This window comes from Triturus cristatus, chromosome 2_2, assembly GCF_964204655.1.
Source record: "Triturus cristatus chromosome 2_2, aTriCri1.1, whole genome shotgun sequence".
Lineage (NCBI taxonomy): Eukaryota > Metazoa > Chordata > Amphibia > Caudata > Salamandridae > Triturus > Triturus cristatus.
The window spans coordinates 628,901,482-628,921,934 of NC_140582.1; the positions used below are offsets into that span (position 1 = coordinate 628,901,482).

Sequence of the window (20,453 nt, forward strand, 5' to 3'; positions counted from 1 at the left end):
TTGTGTCACTGTGGAGTACAGGATCCTGTCCTCCAGCTCCCTTATCCCCTTTCTGTAAGGTGTGAGTACAAAGTCACTTCAAGAAGCTTGTAAAACATGATTCCTTAAAGTGGGAAATTCAGCATGCTTCCAATTTGTTACACTGCGTCGACCTTCTTTGGTTGGTCCTGATTTCGCCATGCCTTTTGCTTCAGAGTAATGTTGCCCTTGGGACAAGACTGTAGTCCCAGGTATTCACACTCCTATGCCAGAGCGTTCATTAGTACACTAATGTTTCACACTTGCATTGCAAATTCCACACTGTATTTGCAGTATGACTTCCAGTACTGGTAACTGTGTCACACTTGGGGCTCAGTTGAGCTGGAATTGAGGAGCAGTTAGGCCATTATATGCATGTCTTAAGGTAGTGCAGAATATCTGTGCTATGCACAGTTTTAACCTTTAAGCTTTTTTGAATCCTCCATCCAACATTGTTGTACCATAGAGCAGTTCCTTGTATTATGTAGTGCTCTTATTTGTCTTCGTGTGTGTTTGCATTGTGTCTGTGTGGGCACTCATCTATACAGATTAGTGTGTTTGTACGGCTGTGTGTGTATGTGTTCATGCCTATTCATGTCTGTGTGCATGTGTGTGCCTATTCACTCGCGGGTGCGTGTTTGTGTGTGCCTCTTCATTCATATGAGTTTCCAGAGTGTGGGCATTGTGTTTGTGTGGGCACTCATCTATGCATATTAGTGTGTTCGTAAGGATGTGTGTATATGCGTCTGTGCCTATTCATGTGCATGTTGTATGTGCCTATTCATACGCGGGTGTGCATGTCTGTGGTGTGTGTGCCTATTCATTTGTGTGTGTTTGCCCGAGTGAATGCGTAGTGTTTATTTCTATGTGCGCCGCAATCATCAATGCAGATTAGTGTGTTTTTGAAAGGATGTGTGTGTGTTTATTTTCTATATGTGTGTAGTTACCTTTATGCGTGCCTGCGTTTGCACAGCCAAAATGCATTTTTGCTTGTGTCTGCGCTAGTCTTTATATACGAGTGTGTTTTTAAGGCATCGCATGAATAAATGTGTGTTTTCAGTGCCTGTGTGTGTATATGTGTAAGATTGTGTATTTGTTAGGGCTACACTAAAATAAACATGTATGGAACTTGCCGACAATGAAAAATACGACACTTACTCCCCAAGCCTTGTATACTCGTAATGTTCCTTTCAACAGTGTCATTTTGTGCCTACAGATACCCACTTCAACGTGCTCCTGCCACGCATGGCATTCAGACTTTGTAGGTGTAGTAAGCCTGTCGTATTTAGCCATCCCCTGCTGCACGTCAGCGTAGAGTGAAACTTCCCCGCAGCCACAGATCACCTTTTTGGCCCACTGACAGCCACTGCGAGAAACTCTCATTGCTTTCAGCCTCAACTCTGGATCTCTTAATTGTTGCTGTTATAAACACCTGGAGGCGACATGTTTCAAAGCGTGCACTATACAAGAGTAAAAAGCTGAAAAAAAAAAAAAAAATGAGTGCCGGTGAGTGCCACCTGCAACCACCGGTTCACATTTACCGGTGTGTGTGTGGTGTCAGTGTTATGCCGTTATGTGTGCTGCGAAATGCACGCATGCGTTGTGGTTGTGTTAACTATTGTGTTAGGATTATTTTGGATATAGAAAAGCGTTTAAGCGTTGAGCCCGGTTCCTTATGCCAACAAAGGTGCACTCATATGCAGAAATGTGCGTTTGTTGAAGTTTGTTTGCGTTTCTTGTGCGTGCTTGTGAGGCTGTAAGAAAATAAAACTTTATTAAAGATAATAAAAACCCTAATGTGTATCCGTGCTTTCCGGCAAATGGCTATACCGGTTGTGTTTGTGTATTTATTAGAGCAGACGATTGTCACGCCATCATAAACACCTTTTAATTACTCTGTGTGTGTGTGTAGGTGCCTCTATTTGTGTGTGGGTTGCTATATGTGGGTGGCTCTGTGTGTGTGGGTGGCTCTATTTGTGTGTGGGTGGCTCTTTGTGTGGGTGCAAATGCAATAGGTCTCGCATTTGAGAGTGATTAAGCTATTGACATTGTAAATAACAATGCCGTTTCTTTAAATGTTTTAAAAACAAAAACATAAATAAAAATAATGTCATGAGCAATGCCAATAGCTCTAACTTTAATAATGCCGAGACCATTGCATTGTAAATGCTTGTTGAATTTGTCCTGCTGTCTGAATTCTTCCCTCTTGAATTGTTAATATTACATTTAGTTGACAAAGTATTATGTTCAGTGTATATTTATAGTTTCCATTTTATTTGCTGTGTGGAAGTTCTTCTGTGTTTTCCAGCTCCATTCTATGTTCATTTCTACTGGTTGTTGAAAAATGTACTTGTGTACACTTTATCACTTGTAAATCCCTCTGACTAAATAATTAAAGGTACATCTCCTCTTCACAGGAGTAAAAGCGCGGAGGAAGGTTTTCTTAGCAGATTACATCCAGTGCACACTTGTGGGAAAGAAAGTTAAAAGCTTATTGTGATTAGATTTATTAGCCACAGAGAAAAACACTAAGGGGCCGATTCCAATCCTGGAAAAAGGCTGTACGAATCGTTGTACGGAGCGTTTTCCCCGTACGACTCGTACCCGGTAAACTTTTCGTAGTACGATTCGTACAGAAAGCCTATTTCCGTACGTTTCGTACAAAAGCCCGTACGGGTAAAAAAGAACTACGATTCTGATAAGGAACAGCTTGTACGCGACGTCCGGACGTATTAAGGCAGCGGTTTCCGGCCCAGCAAGTACGATTCATCCCTACGTCACTCCGTACGGCTCTTTTTTTACGGGAGTTAAACACAGCCGGAAAAGCAGAGTCCTACGCGAACCGCTACGCAACGGAGCCCCGGTACGCGACGTACACGCCATGAACCCCGTCGTACGTGTCCTCCCGCTTCTCTTGGCCTACGACCTGGTGCACCGCACCCGACGCACACGCCGCAGAAGGTGAGAACAACACCCAGGGGCCAGGGTGGGGGTGAGGGGCAGGAAACAAACCCCATACTCAAAGCCAAACCTATAATATGGAGGCCATACATTACCACCAGGGTCTGGTCACTTGGGGGGGCGTGTCCAGCAACCCCTGCGTACCGCAACAACGGAAGTGGACGTGTACGGTGCGTTTCACACGTACCCCTACGGCACAGTAGAACAGTGATACGGACCGTACACACGCAATGAATGCGTGGGTACGGTGCGTACCACACGTACCCCTACGGCACAGTAGAACAGTGATACGGACCGTACACACGCAATGAATGCGTGGGTACGGTGCGTACACCGACATTGCTATGTACGGTGCATACTACAACATTGGTGCGTACAACAACATTGCGTATGTAAGGTGCGTACACCGCCATTGCGTATGTACGGTGCATACACCGACATTGCTATGTACGGTGCGTACTACAACATTGGTGCGTACAACAACATTGCGTATGTACGGTGCGAACACCGACATTGCATATGTACAAGTCATTCCCCGTGTACGGGACGTTTTCCGTACGATTCGTAAATCGGACAGCCGGTCCGGATCGTACTTGTACGGTCGGACTGTATTTTTAAGCTTCGTACGGAAGAGTGTCCGGGTCCATCTCGTACAACTCTTCAAGATACGATTCGTACGGATCAGGCAGATCCGTACGAATTTTTCCAGTCCGAATCGTACTTCACGGGTCGGATGTGACTTGTACGATTCGTACGGAAAAAATTACGCATACGATTCGTACGGGGGAAAAAAATACAGTGTCGGAATTGACCCCTAAGTATCTGGAATTTGAGCGCTATCTGGGGGGGTGAGAGATGCTGTTCTTCTGGAAAGGTTGAGACAATTCCTCTGTGCATTTTGCCATTTCCCCTGTTCATCTTAACTTTGATAAAACACTGGATTGTTTACATTCCTGTGTTAACTGATTGCTTCTTCTAGGACTCTCAAAACTACTCCAGCTTTTGAAGAAACCGCATTCTCCTGCTTACTCTAGTTCCAGATCTGCTAGGACAGCAAATACGCTGAGATTGCTGAACCAGAGAGCTGGTATTATACCAGATTGTTCAGATATTGTCACTGGGCATTGGAGGAGTCCTTGAATCCTCTAAAGGCACCTCTAAGTAGTTTTCGACATTCATGTTCCCTTACCATTCTGGGAGGAAGATTGATTTCTAATACCTGTCATCCATTTTTGTGTGCTTACATACACATGTCAACACATTGCGAGTCACAATTTCAATGGTATTCTCCATCTTCACCCTCCTATAAAGGTTTCTGCGCATGAACAGGACCTGAATATGGATTTGCCTTTACTCGTGTACAAGCCATTTGACCCTATAGCTCATGTAATGTAGGGCTTGTGATGTAAAAGATTTCTTTGTTGCGTCTGGCCGAAGTTAAAGGGTTTGTGATCCAAAAAAGGTTATCTTTCGGCCTTCTTGCTGTGACTTGATCAGCCCTCTTTGTTTAAGTGATGCATTTTTAAAAAAAGGCTGCGACATATGTTCCCATCTGTGTTTGTGATGCCCCAGTGGGACCTCAATCTTGACTTCTGCATGTGATGTGTACTCCATTTGAGCCGCTCCACAGTTGTCTTTTATGACTCCTCACCATCAAAACTGTATTCCTAGTTGCCATATCATCTGCACAGCTTGTGAGTGAGCTTCTGATTTTGTGTGTTCATCCTCTGTACATCATCTTTATACCCAACAAGCTGATTCTACGTACTAGGGCACCCTTTCTTCCAAATGTTATGACGCTGTTCCTCGTCAGCCAAACCATAACTCTGCCGGCGTTCTGTGTTCTACCTTGCCCCTCTAAGAAGGAGTAGAGGCTCCATCGTTTTGATCCTAGGAGAGCACTCAGCTTCTACATTCAACGCACCAAAGACCAACGGGTGGACGATCAGCTCATTGTGGGGTTTGCTGGATTGAAAAAAAGGCAAGGCTGTGCAGAAGCATACCATCTTATGCTGGATTGTGATCTGCATTAAGATCTGTATGCACATGTGAAGAAGCAGCCTTCGAAAGGATTACATGCCCATTCCACCAGTGCCAAAGCTGCTACCACTACATTGGCATGCAAAGTTTCTGTCTTAAACATCTGCCAGGCAGCTATGTGGGAGTCCCTCCATACATTTCACAAAGCACTATTGTCTGGACAGTGTAGTCCGCCAAGAACACTACTTTGCGTGCTCAGTCCTGCAGAACTTTCTAGTTTGAGTCCATTCACAGCCCATTTACCTTATTCACTGCTCTGGTATGTATTCAGAAGGCGATTAATTTGTAGCTAAAAGTCTCTGTCAGAAGAACAAGTAACTTACCTTTGATAACGCTCTTCCTGGTGAAGCCTCTGTAAGACTTTTCCTAAACAATATGATTCTACCCTACGAAAGTGAAATTTATTTAATATTTTATGGTTTTCTTAGTGATAATAAGTAAAGAAAAGTGCTCCATGAATTGTCATGGAAAGGCACTAAGTGTTTTTAAAATACCCCTCACACACTATGAATCCCATAGTGTCATGCTTCATCATGGGGTCTTCCCGTCCCTCTACAGGGCGGGGTGTGCTACGACCAGCGAAATACGTGGGAGCACTGTTGTTATTGAAGGAATAGGCTATGTGTAATGTGAGGGTGCGAGTGGTAGGGGTAGTGAATAATTATAAAAATTAAAAATTCTCTGGCTAGTGGAAAAAACAATTGTATTCGTTTTCCCTGGCTGAGAATATTAAAATGGGGGAAGTATAGTGGGTGTATCTTAATTTAATACTCCCTACTGGGTCAACATGTTTCGTAAGCAGTCCCCACTGCTTTACTCATCAGGACCTAGTGTGATCCCTACTGCACTCAAAAAGTAACATTTTCATATGTAAATTGTACGCCTATTTTTCAAAAGCCAAAAACTGCCAAAAATGTGCAGGTCTGGAGAAGGTGTATAAAGGTATAATGACCTCTATAACTTGAAATTACCGAGTTGGTACCCTGTTGTGAAAAATAATCTGGCTTCATGATCTCGCACCAGAGGGAAGGATGCCTTGTGATAGTCAATGTAAACGGGTCGCTCCTCGCCTCTGTATGCCTCCGTGATGCTCCGTGCGATGTAGCCTCAGATTCCTCACCGTTCCTCCCATCCACCCCGGTCTTTGTTTTGACTCTACATCTTCATAGGCTCCGAAGTCTAGGAATCAGCACACTGGTATACCAATTTGCTTTTGGGGCTTCATCAGGGGTGTGGAAACTAATAAAATATCTACTTTTCCATGGGATAGGTCGCTTCATAAATTTACTTGTCCTATGAAAAAATCCACTTGTCCCTTTAATGCCAAGTAGCACAGTGAATAATTATGGCAGCAATCTCATTATAAAGAGCTCTGATAATAGTCTCTCTAAATATGCCAGTGCTCATACTAATAGTAGGATTTGAATTCTAGTAATTCACGCATTTTGCCACTTTTCCACAGAGCTACATACTGGGGCTAGACGTCGCGTTAAACAAGAGTTCCAGGGTTGGAATGTGCTTTGAAGACTGTGCAAACCTACTAACTTAATTGCTGTAGGTGTTTTTCTCCAGCTCTTTTCTAATCCTTTTCCACAATGAGAAAGGTTGGAAATTTACTCCTGACTAGGGCAGAAATAAAATTCATGTTTAGGGGAAAAAAGTGGTTGGAGGGAAAGTGAACTTGTAAATGCTCAACAGATTTTCACATGAGGGAAATCTACACATACATTTTTATGCGCGCTAAAATGCAGTTCAAAATTTCCCTGACCTTCTTCTGTGAATTATTGTGAATGCGTGAAAGCTGTAATGACATTCTGCTCTTTCACAACAGCATATCGGCAACAAAGTTGTTTTGTTCAGTGCCAGAGACTACTGTGGCAATGTGTGATTTAAAAAAAAAAAATTTAAGACCCAAAAATATTATTTCTTTTTGACAATGTTTGTTATAATGGTGAGGGCATGGCAGTTACCACAAAAATAAAGTTTTACAAGAACCATATCAAAACAAAACACGCATTGACAATACCAAAAGGCTGACCGCCAATATCGGACCTTTCGACTGTGCCAATGATTTTTTATTTTCAGGTTACCCATCATCTTGTTGGAACTGGTTGCACTGATTTTCCATTATGAATATTGTTTGGGAGTACTAGCATGCATCAACACATTTTAGTAGATGATCCTTCAAAGAAATGGTACCTAAAATGTCACAGTAGTTTAGCAAAATGTTTTATTTATTTGGTGATTATTTAATTAGTTATGTTATTTGCACTTGTAGAGCGCGCGGTTACCCTAGGGTGTCCTGGCGCTAAGTACTGGTTACCGGGGAGATTGAGTGTATTCTACTGAAGAGCCATGTCTTCAAGCCCTTCCGAAAGGAGAGGAGATCCGGGGCATTCCTAAGATGACACGGAAGCTCGTTCCAAGCTCTAGAGGCACAGAGAATAAAACTCCTACCTCCCCAAATAACTTTTTAAAAGTGGGGACTTGCACTTGTTTGGCACCCATAGACCATAGCATTCTACCGGGGACATACCATTGGAATTTACGCCTAAGAAACTCTGGACCAGTTCCATTGATGGCCTTAAAAACGGTACATAATGCCTTGAAACGAGTTCTTTGTTTTACAGGGAGCCAGTGCAATTTCTTAAGCTCTTCTTTCACGGAAACAAATTTCGGCGTTCTAGACAGCAACCTGGCCACTGCGTTTTGGACTAGTTGAAGCCTATTCATATGTTGTTTTTGGACATTTAAAATATAGGCCATTGCAGTAATCCAAACGCGACATTATAAGGGCTGTCACCACTGTCTTGAGATTGCTTTCGGTCAAAAAGATCTTAATTTTTCTTATGATTCTAAGAACCATAAAGGAGGCTGAAATCACCATGCTTACTTGATCACCCATGGTAAGTTTATTGTCCACCAATACCCCAAGGTTTTTCGCTTTCCTTGTGGGTATGGGGCAAGAACCAAGGTCCTCCGGCCACCACTACGGTGTCCACACCCGAGGATTATTCCCAAACTTTATGACCTCGGTCTTGCTGGAGTTAAGTTTTAAACAATTGGAAGACATCCAGCGAAAGAAGGTGCTCATACAGTCATGGAAACGTTCCCCTGTTTCTTTTTCACCTCCCTCAGTTAATGACAACACTATTTGCGTGTCGTCAGCGTTGGATGTGAGCTGGAAGCCAAAGGACCTAATAACTCCTGCCAGAGGTGCCACAAATATATTAAAAAGCGTTGGGCTGAGTGAAGAGCCCTGTGGCACCCCACAAGGGAGTGAAAAAGGTTTGGACGTATTACCATCCAAATCCACGGTTTGCGATCTATCAGATAGGAAGGTTTGTTGGAGTTTCCATGCTAAACCTTCAACACCGATCTCAGACAAACAGTCCATCAATACTTTATGATGGACCGTGTCAAAGGCCGCAGACAGGTCCAGTAGAATCAATACGGCATTGCCTCCCCTGTCTGCGGCCTCTCTGATTTCCTCAGTGGATTTCAACAGAACCAGCTCAGTGCTATGGTATGCTCTGAACCCATATTGCGATGGGTCCAGAGAGTTGTTGAGATGAAGAAATGCACTGAGTTGGATGTTCATTGCCTTTTCCAAGATTTTGGCAGGGAAAGGAAGCCGTAAGATCGGCTTGTAGTTGTTGGGATCTTTGGGGTCCAGTGTCTGCTTCTTCAGCAATGGAAGAACAGAGACTTTCTTCCAGATTTTGGAAATATGCCAGATGCAAAGACGGCATTCAGCAAGGGGGGTCAATGCCATTCCAATCACTTCTGGAAGTTATTTAATAACCCGGACAGGGCAAGGATCATTAGGGGCTCCTGATCGGATTGAGTTCAGGACCTTATTCGTCTCAGATAACTCCAGGGGTGAGAATTGGTCATATATCAGTGGAGAGCCACGACTGTCCCGTCCCTTTGTATTAGAGCTCATCTGTGCCATTGTATTAGCTTTAGTAAAAGAAGAAAAAATTATTTCAGCTTTGTTTAAAGAAATCAGCAATTTTGTTGCAGAATTCTGGGTTGCCCTGGCTCTTAGGAGCATTCGGGGTAGACAGTTTTCTAATAGTTTTGAAAAGTTCCTTTGAATTAGATTTGGCTAGTGCTATTTGTGTTGAAAATAACTTTTTTTTTTGCTTCTAATAGCGATAGCTTATAAGTAGTGATGCTAAGTTTGTATCTTTCCTTATCCGCATCAGCATACTTTTTACGCCATGCCCTCTCTAATTGCTTACAAGCCACGTTTTTGGCTCTAAGCTCGTCAGAATACCAAGGAGCTGAAGGTAAAGCTCGTTTCGGAGTCCACTTTTTTTAAGGAGCTAGTTGGTTACAAGTTTTAACTAGCTATTGATTATAAGCAACCGTGGCATCTTCCACTCCCAGCGGAAGAGGGCACATCAAACTCCTCAGGGAATGTTCAAATTTTTTAATGCCCAGTTTTCCCCAGGCTCTGGTTACCTGGGCCGGTTTAGTACTGGCTAAATGGACCTCGTGGCTGTTCAATTCAAACTGAATGGCACTGTGGTCAGACCATGAGATCGGGAGAACTGAGGTGCAAGCTAGGTCGCAGTTATTAGAGTATATACCATCCAGGGTATGTCCTTTTTCATGAGTTGGGGCCTTCACCTACAGTTTAAGGCCTCCTGCCCCCATAATTTGCTCTAGCCGATTGGTATCCGGATCAGAAAGGCTTTCTAGATAGGAATTCAAATCACCCAATACCGTATAGGACTCTAGGCATAGTCCTTCTTCAAGTAGGGTATCTACTGTATCCAAAACCTCACTTTTAAGTCCCGGTGGGCGATATAGTAGTATACCTTTGAAGGTTCTATGATTTACAGAATGACTATTAAAAGCTAAAGCCTCACATACCATGTTGAAGGCAGAGAGAAAATTGGGTTCCACTGAGTCATGATAAATGACTGCAAGCCCTCCCCCTTTTTTATGTGGTCTGTCCAATGTAAAACAGTGAAACCCAGGGGGAGTTGCCTTCACTAGATCAGGTCCAGAAGCATTGTCTGTCCATGATTCAGTAATGAGGACCAGCTTTACATCAAGTTCCTCCAACAATAAAGCACATTCCGTGCTATGCTTAAAGATCTGCCATTGAGTAGAATACATTTTAAGGGCCCTACATCAGTGGCATTGATCTTTTTACCTAACATAATGCTTGGACCAAATGCTGGTAAATTAAGGATACAAGGAAGTTGTTGTCGGCAGCTAACGCAAAGAGTGCTCTCCATGCCATTGTTGACTGTATTTAGGGGCATAGAGGAACAGCATGGCCTACCCTTACCATGGTTCAGTCTGTGCAGCTCCTCATTAGTGTACCTCATGATAATCGGGGAAAAATGGCCAGGGGGACTGGCCCTGTACCCGGCCGGGGGGCAGACATGCTGGTCTTAGGCGCGCCAGCGGCGCATCAGCATGCGGGCTAAATAGCCCAGGGTTTAACCACTAGACCGCTAACCGGTGGAATGTCGGTTCGGCAGTTCGATCCCCTCCCTCCTTCAATTCCCCTGTGCCAAATCCATGTGCAAATGAGAGCAAGCAGGTAAAAATAATATCACACAGTTAAAAATGAATTAAAAGCAATGTGGAGCTTAGATTTGAAAAGATGGTCTCACCTGGCGAGCATTCAACACAGCTTCACCCATGGAACCAGCGCTGCGCGTCTGTGTCAGCATGTGGGCTAAATAGCCCAGCGTTTAACCACTAGACCGCTAACCGGTGGAATGGCAGTTCGGCGGTTCGATCCCCTCCCTCCTTCAATTCCCCTGTGCCAAATCCATGTGCACATGAGAGCAAGCAGGTAAAAATAATATCACACAGTTAAAAATGAATTAAAAGCAATGTGGAGCTTAGATTTGAAAAGATTGTCTCACCTGGCGAGCATTCAACACAGCTTCGCCCAGGGAACCAGCGCCATTTAATTTGAAAGCAAAGATTCATCAATCTTGCTTTCAAGCTTCTGCAATTATTTGCACCTATTCAGAGAGCATTCTGGGAGCATTATACGTAGCCTCATATTGTTAAACTTGGCAAATGTGTGTCCACATGTATATACTGGGACAACTGTCAGCAGTGCAGTCTGAGCTTAACAACATTTTCGAACAGCACTAACATGGAAACAACCTTACCTGCAGACAATGTCCTTCCCTGATCCATAATGTGGAACTGTAAACTGGCTGCCAAAGGGTTTGTGTTGCAGGGGGTTGGGCCTAGTTGTCCCAGCGACAAAATAAACAAGAAAACATGTTCTTGACCCCAAACAAAATGCACTGGGAGTCGGGCTATAGTAATTCCAAAACGCTGCTCCATGTCTGGAGGCATGGGTAGTCTCGAAAGCAACTGACATCAGCCCGCTGGAGTGGCGCCTTTATAAGCTCATCACGTCACTTCAGGAGTGGAATGGCACAAGTGCGGAGCTGCATGGCACCACGTTCCGGCACACAGACTAACGATAAAAACGTTTCTGGATCTAGTCTAACGCCTGGGTAATATTGAAAAGGTGAGGAATCTGCAACTAAATAGTCTCTATCAGAAAGACTGTTACTGAAGGTAAGTACCTTGGGGCCCGATTTAGATCTTGGCGGTTGAGTTACTCCATCACATTTGTGACTGATATCCCATCCTCCACAATTTAAATCGCATTATATCCTATGGGATTTATATTTCGGCAAATGGGTTATCCATCACCATTGTGACGGTGTAACCTGTCCACCAAGATCTAAATCAGGTCCTAGTTCTTCATGCTGTTCCTAGAAAGGGGTCTTTTAGCAAACCACTGCAGCTGTTCATTTTCAGTATGGTTCAGTAATATGGCAGTGCAGGAAATATCCCCATACAATGTTAGCGGTAAGGGATCCAGTGAGGGCCTATTCAAAGTTGACATACCCACTAACGATCTCAAGCCAGAAGGGACACAGATGATTAATGGTTTGTCCGTATGTGCCACATCATGGAGTGACAACATTAGTTTTTTACATATCTTTAACAGAAGGTGACAGTGGGGAGAGCCCGAGCTTCTGCTCACTTAAATTGATTAAAAATAGTACATGGAGTGGAAATGTTTTGCTTTCTAGGAGAGGAGATTGACATTCATGCAGATATTTTGTCAGCTTTGTGGAAGAATTAGATACCAAGGTTCACACACAGATCTAAATATGAACTAATAGACTAGGTGCAGCTATTATAGTTAACATTTCTTTAATTATTTTAAACTGCTCATATTAGATGGTAAAATATTGGAAAAGCTGCTCATATATGTTTATTTACACATTTCTAATGTGGTTACATTTTCTTATTGGTTTTCTAACTAACACTCAAACATATGTTGTAGCTGTCTCATTCGAAAGACCTTGTATGAACCAATACAAAAGTAATGGTGCTGGATCAGATGGACACACTAGTATGATCACAAACGCAGTTTGCAGAGCCGTCCAGTGAAGTGCTGAAATTGAGAGCTGTTCCTGTATTATGTCATCATGCAGTGTCTCTAGTCATCAATTTTCAGACCTAATCCAGGTTGCTTTTGGGAGCTGTTGAAAATTATTTGGTTCTGAACATAGAATAACAAAGAAACTGCCAGATAGGTAGGTGGGTTACGTTGCTGTGTACCAGCACACAACCAAGTTTCCAGTTAGGGCGTTTCTGGTTTAGGTCAGGAGCTGTATTTGTTTGAGCTATTGTAACACGCCAAAATCATAATAATAATCAACCGTTCATGGGAGATGTAATGGAGAGCCAGCACCACCTTTCACTGCCGAGATCAGCCACAGCTGGAAAACCCTTGCTGACTTATGCATTCTGTTGAAGGTGGGCACAAGTCATAAACTGTTTGCAGTTCACCCAACCATACCATTTGATCTTGAAACACAAAAAAGAGATGGCATGTAAAGATCAAAGGCAGTGGCTTTGTTTATTTTTAAAAAGCTGACTTTATCACTCTAGTAAGTTGGATCTCTCTCGTTGAGCAATTACACATGCCATAGTTTACAGGCAACAGTGGGAAGGCTGGAGGTTTCATGTGTGGGAACAAGATTCATTTCCAAGAACACATCTCACTCCTGAATGTAGGTAAGTGCACTGATGTTTATAGGCTCAGTAAACAAAAAAACAGTCATCAGGAAAATTGGACATTGGAGACATAGGCTATAATGTAGTGTGATATTTGTGAATATATGCAACTGAAATGTACTAAAATGGCCCACATATATAGCTGTTATTTCTGACTGATACAATGAAAGGTGGCAGCCAGTGGAGGAGAGGGAGTCGTAGAATCGTGGAAATTTGTGGCCTGTGATGTGTGCTAATTCATAGGAGTTGAAAGTAACCATATGCTTATTCGATTACAAAAGCTGTAGGCTGAAGTTTTATGATTTACGTTAGTCAAACTGACAAGTAACGAAAGTCAAAAGGATGCTCCATCCTCTACAGAAGAGTCATGAACACAGAAGGAGAAGGAATAACATTTGGTTTAATTGAAAATATTAATAGCTCTATTTCAAGTTATTAATCACTGTAAGCGTAAGTGTCTTTATGGTCCTAGACTTCATCTTCGAGATGTCTGCAGTCTACACCTTTCTAATTGTTAACATTTCATTTATTTGTAGGTCAGCTATTACTTTCCTCTAAAGACCTTGTGGCGGTCATTTTTTGCAGCATTGGTTGCTGCATTTGTTCTAAGATCCATCAATCCATTTGGCAACAGCCGCCTGGTCCTCTTCTATGTGGAATATCATACCCCATGGTACCTTTTTGAACTGCTTCCCTTCATACTCTTGGGAGTATTTGGTGGACTTTGGGGAGCATTTTTCATCCGTGCAAATATTGCCTGGTGTCGGCGACGAAAAACCACCAAGTTTGGAAAGTACCCTGTCCTAGAGGTTATTCTTGTGGCAGCAATTACTGCCGTTATTGCATTCCCTAACCCATACACCAGGCTCAACACCAGTGAACTCATCAAAGAACTATTCACAGACTGCGGGCCTCTGGAATCGTCATCACTATGCGACTACAAAAATGACATGAATTCAACCAAGTCAGTAGATGACATCCCTGATCGGCCAGCTGGCACTGGTGTCTATTCAGCCATTTGGCAACTGTGCTTAGCCCTTGTTTTTAAAATTATCATGACAGTCTTCACGTTTGGTATCAAGGTAAGCTTGTTACTAATAAATTGATTGTATTTTATGATTTACCTCGACTCATTGGTGCACAGTGAAATTTTGTTGTGGTACAGAAATGTAATGCTTTAGGTAAATCATAGATACCAGTGTGATTTAGAAATATTGCTTATATACGTTAATAAAAACCGCAAACCGATAACCATCTGGGACTGTAACAACTAAGACACTGTCACTCTTAATTGGAACACTGCATGACATTTTTTGAGTTTGACTATAGACTCAGCAGTAATGGTTCTTGAGCGTAACAGGTTAGCAGGATTTGCCTTGGCACTGGATCTAATCACCTAATGAATTTGACAATTTCCAGATTTGCGCATGGGGTGTTTTTTTACCCTCTCTCCAGAAGGTCTAAATAAAGATAAGAAAGGAGAGCACATACAGTAAAACACATTTTCCGGACTTTCTCTATGCAGTTTTTAGGTCACGCCTACACAGCGCATGCGCTGTGCTGCGAGACTTTTTGTTTACTATTCCGTGGGCTTACAACCACCCACAGCATACCATTAGTTGTTTTCATTGCTTAGGTCGTGTGGGCTTCCCTTGCTTTCAGGAGTTAGATTCTCTCTCGGACATGGGACATGGACGAGGTACGTGTTCTTCATGCTCTTTGTTCTTTCTTGTCTTTTTGCAACACACTAATTTTTTTATAAACCTTTCTGTATTATTCCTAGAAGTGGAGTGTGCTTTCCTTCTTTTAACACTGGCATATGGCTTTTTATTTATGTTTATGTTGCTTTCACCCTATCTGCCATTGATGGTTTATAGTAACTTGCACCCACAACTGTACTACTCCACACCACTCCACTCTACGCCACGCCTTTCAACGTCATGCCACTCTACACCACTCTACTCTACTCTACGGCACTCTATGCCACTCTACGTCACTCCATTCCACTCTCGCCACTCCATTCCACTCTCGCCACTCCATTCCACTCTCGCCACTCCATTCCACTCTCGCCACTCCATTCCACTCTCGCCACTCCATTCCACTCTCGCCACTCCATTCCACTCTCGCCACTCCATTCCACTCTCGCCACTCCATTCCACTCTCGCCACTCCATTCCACTCTCGCCACTCCATTCCACTCTCGCCACTCCATTCCACTCTCGCCACTCCATTCCACTCTGCCACTCCATTCCACTCTGCCACTCCATTCCACTCTGCCACTCCATTCCACTCTGCCACTCCATTCCACTCTGCCACTCCATTCCACTCTGCCACTCCATTCCACTCTGCCACTCCATTCCACTCTGCCACTCCATTCCACTCTGCCACTCCATTCCACTCTGCCACTCCATTCCACTCTGCCACTCCATTCCACTCTCGCCACTCCATTCCACTCTCGCCACTCCATTCCACTCTGCCACTCCATTCCACTCTGCCACTCCATTCCACTCTGCCACTCCATTCCACTCTGCCACTCCATTCCACTCTGCCACTCCATTCCACTCTGCCACTCCATTCCACTCTGCCACTCCATTCCAATCTCGCCACTCCATTCCACTCTCGCCACTCCATTCCACTCTCGCCACTCCAATCCACTCTCGCCACTCCAATCCACTCTTGCCACCCACTCTGTGCCAAACCACTCAACTCTACGCGACTCTACATCACCCTACATCACTTCACCACTCCGCTCTACACCACTTCACGCACCTTCACTTTACTCCACTCTACACCACACCACCCTACCCCACACCCTCCATTCCACGTTACGCCATGCCCCTTCTCTATACACCATCTATGCCACTCCACTCTGACTTTCTACACCACACCTCTCTACACCATTGTGCCCCACTCCACTGAACAGCACTTTACTCTACTCCCCCCTATACTCCACTCTACGCCGTGTCACTCCACTCGTTGCCACTCCACACCACTCTACTCTAAGCCACTCTACTGTACGCCACCCCTTTCCACTCTGTGCCAAACCATGCTACTCCACTCCACGCCTCTCTACTCTACACCACTCTAATCTATACCACCCTATGCCACTCTACCCTATCTCATTCCACTCTATCACTCTACTCTGTACCACTCTACTCCACTCCACGCACATCCACTGTACTTCAGCCCACACAGTGCCATTCTACTCCTTTGTACTCTACACTACTCTACCCTATGCCGCTGTACCCTACACTGTTCCATTCCACTCTACGCCACTCCCCTCAACACCACTCCAATTACTCCACCCCATTCTCCTCTATGCCACCCCATTTTCCTCTATGCCACCCCACACAACTCTATGCCACTCCACTCCACTCCAGTCTACTCCATGCCACTCTGCCATTCCACTCTTTGCCACTCTACTCCTCTCTACTTTACACCACACAACTAACTTTTAGCCAAACTGCAGAGCAACTATGCAGCTGTGCAACACGGCTAAAAGACATTGGCAAAACCAATAACTCTCACATAGTGGAGATCTATTTGGTTTTGCTAGTGCTTGTTACTATATACGAGAAAATGTACACCCGGCTGGACATTGAAAGGATATTCCGAGTCCCAACTATTTATGTGGCCTATAGAAACAGGAGGCTAAGGGCTGGCTGCTTTTTATAAGGCCATTGAACTCCAAGGTGAGCTATCATATTTTTATAATGTAACAAGTTGGTGGTGCAATTTGCTGTGTAATTTGTGGGCGCATTATTGCTTGCCCTCTCCTGGTTGAAAGACTGAGCCATGCAGGTGCCCTACCATTCTTTCAACAGATTCTAGCTTGTGTCTTGCCTCACATTTGATGTCTTGCGTTGCATCTGGAAGATGAACTGTCATGTGCATCCTGTCCTGTCTGAGAAGCCTCTCCAAGCTAGTGTCACAGCATTCATCAACCTCTCCTGTTTTTAAGGCCATGCCTGCTGGCTGCCTTTGGGTGGCCGGACTCTCATGCCTCAGAGGCTGCAACAGATGGCTGTCAGAGTGTGGAAGGACTCTTGCCTTTCAGAGGCTGTAGCGTATAATTGGGATACTTGCACATCCCTACCAATCCTTGCATGCTCATACTACCGAGATGTCACCAGTTGCTTGTAACAAGTTGTGACTAGTAGCACCATTTTCTTATTTGACAGCAGCATGCCCTATAACAAGAAAATAATACCCCAGTGATTATAGGGAGGCTAGTATATCTCATAAATTATATTATTATATACAGCTAGTTGCCGAGGGCTCGACCAGTTGTTAGTCCTTGTACTCAAGTTTTTTTTTAAATTATTTTTTATTGAATAAGAAAAACAAAAATATGACAGCGTATAATAGTGACACAGTGCATTCGTACCTTAACCACCATCAATTTGTCAATACATTCCAACATTACCATTACATTACATATCGTCAAGTTTACATTGTGACCAGTAATTCACAGTCATTCATTCCTGTACAGAGGGATCAATAAGCGGTACACATAACATTCCCCCCGCTTTGTTCCATTCCCCCCAGATCTTGGTCCATTTTCCAGGGCAAACTCTCCCTTCATTGATCACCCTTTCCGTCTGCATACACCAGTACTTATCGGCTTCACAGTCCAAAGTTTGGGTGCCGTGTCTCCCCTACAAGCTCTGGCTATTTTACGTTTTGCAACTATATTTCCAAGTGAAACCCAGATCCTTTCTTTAGCCGTCAAGTCAGTCGCATCCCATATGTTAAGAAGGCAGAGTCGGGGGGGTGACTTCCATACTTTTCCTGCAAACTTCCCACATTTTTTAGGTTATTTTCTTCCAATATAACTGTATAGTTGGGCATTCCTACCACGGATGTAAATACGTGCCCACTTGGCCACAACCCCTGGGACACTGTGCAGAGCTTAATATACCCATCTTGGCCAACGCTGCACCAGTATAATAAACTCTATGGAGGAGCTTAAGCTATACTCAAGTTTTAGACCTGAGCAGCAAACAATAGTTTAGATAGCGGAAAAGAACCTTAATGACCAGTCTAACCCAAGGTAGAAAAGTTATAAATAATGCCATTAGAACATTCCACCCACCGGGGATAGTATATTATAATTTCCACAGGGAGAAAAAAAAAAGACACGTGTGAGAGCACAAGGCTCCTATATCAGCCATTCATGGCTTTTAGTCTTTCTTCTATTCACTATCCCCCCTGCTCTAACTGCTCTTGTGCACCTAAAACACAGACCAGGGCCCAGAATGAGTAGAGATACATAAAAGGCTTTAATTATCCCTAAGGTACAGGAAAGAGGGCTATTAGCACATCGCTCTTCTCTCGAGATTTATTAAGCTCACTGCGGAAAAAGGACAAACAGGTGGTCGCCACCACATCTGTGTAGCTCAGGTTGTATTTTATCAGAAACCTCTCTACCACGTTGTGCTGACCACTCCTTTTCATTTGTTAAGAGGTGAATGTAAACCCAACCATCATAAAAAACGTAAACTAATATCAGTTTGTTTATTTTGCGTTATTTTCTGTTTAATTTATAATGGTTTAGGGCTTAAATCTGTAAGTGGCTCAAACCGTTATTGCATTCTTTCAGGTCTTGTACCCAACCACTGACCTGAAAACGTAATCCTTTTTTAAAATCATTTTTTAAATTAGTGAACTTCCTGAAACTCATTATTCCAAACTCTCAAATTATTTGTTTGAAAGCTTGTTTTACATGAAAGTGTCTTTTAGTATTGTAATCCAGTACTCTGCCCTTGAATCTTGCTTACAGTGGTGCATTTTGTGTATATTAACTAGCTATTTGTATTTGCAATTTCGCTGAAACTTGGTCCCGCCAGATCGTGAGGCGCAGCTGACCCTAGAGGGACAACAGTTAATAATCTCCATCACCCTTCTCCCTGCCCCCCATACCCTCCTCCCGCCCTGGGGGGCGCCCAGGGGGCACAGCAACAGAAAAGCGCAATAAAACGAGTTGTCAGCAGAGTGACCAAGAACAAGTTATGCTTTGCCAATCCAGGCAAAGGAGGCGTGATCTTGACCATAGCAAAGGGCGACCGGGCAAGGCAGCCCACATCATTGTCGCCTTGAGGAGAGCTTATTGTCGCTGGTATCACTACGGAGGACGGAGGAAGATTCACCACCACCCCGCCCCCCATACCTCACACCACACCTCCACCACCACCAAGAGTATCTTAACTGACTGGGAAAAGCAGCATCAGAACAGGTGAGGAAGCGAGGTGATCAGCGACGGCCCACGGGGAATTGCAGCGGAGCAGGCAGACCCCATAGGAGGGAGATCGGGGCCTGAACACTCCCCATACCTCCGTTGAGCAAGGTGGCGAGGTGCAAATTGAAGGCAGCATGAGCAGCAGATATTGGGGACACTGGTGCTGGAAGAGTACATAGGGAACTGATGAGTACGATAGGGCTGCTCTGCGCTTCTTTTAAGGGCGCAGGATGAACTTGCATGCTGCAGAGCCCAAAGAAACTGAAACTTAAAGGGGCAGGAGGCAATTGCGAGCGTGCCTCAATGCAAGGAGTTTGTATCTTATTTACCTGTGGGGCTCGACCAGTAAGATGCCAGTGCTAGAATCTAGGAGTTTTCTCATTTGGTTTTTATTGGCTGCAGAAAGTGTGTTCGGTCAGCAAGTGTGCCGCATTACTTTAATCTACGCTAGTCGTCAAGGAGTAGAGCGCAGAGGACATCCGTGCAGCTGCCGGGGTACACGTGTACAATGTGTATTACCGGATACGACAACCAGTGAGGCTGTACCAGAGACTGTAATAAGATGGGAAAGGCAGTAAGCGACTACCCCACACAAGCAGGCGGGCAATAAGAGCAACACAGCGCCGAAACAGCCCCCACAACACTTCTTTACCACCAGGAAGGGCATCACAGAGCGTCCCCTCCACCCCCCCCCCCCCCCCCCCTCCCCGGACACAACAGAGAAAAGACCCTCAGAAAGCCTGCCAGGTTAAGGAATGGGCCAGAGACACTGCATTGGAGGCGGTAACCAAGACAATGAAACCAGCCCCCGTCAGTCGGTGAGGAAAAACGCCAACCGCACCTGAGCCCACAGAGAACCAGGAGTTCGTAGACATTGAGCAACTATTGCAGCAGATGAGGAAGGTGGCGTACATGCACAGGAGCGAGTGGCTGATAAAGCAGGTCCTAGGCCTGTAAGGCAGGCCAAGGCAAGAGAAAGCAAAGCAGCAGCGGGGTAAGAGGGACAGAAGCAGCAGCAGCCTGGGGAGAGTCCCCCCTATGGGGTACAGAAAGGCGCGAACACCAGCACGCCACAGGAGGGAGTCTAACATCAGTAGGAGCTCAGG

The 20,453-nt window shown here is 44.4% G+C and overlaps 1 protein-coding gene across 5 annotated transcripts in view; it reads left to right on the top strand.

Annotated features, from left to right (window-relative positions):
- Positions 1-20,453, top strand: part of CLCN3 (Cl-/H+ antiporter 3) — an 846,805-nt gene that overhangs the window by 711,088 nt on the left and 115,264 nt on the right. For all 5 annotated transcript variants that reach the window (XM_085641816.1, XM_085641819.1, XM_085641817.1 and 2 more), the window contains one exon: positions 13,647-14,192. In XM_085641816.1, coding sequence (XP_085497942.1) covers positions 13,647-14,192 — 546 coding nt within the window. The remainder of the gene's footprint in view (positions 1-13,646; positions 14,193-20,453) is intronic.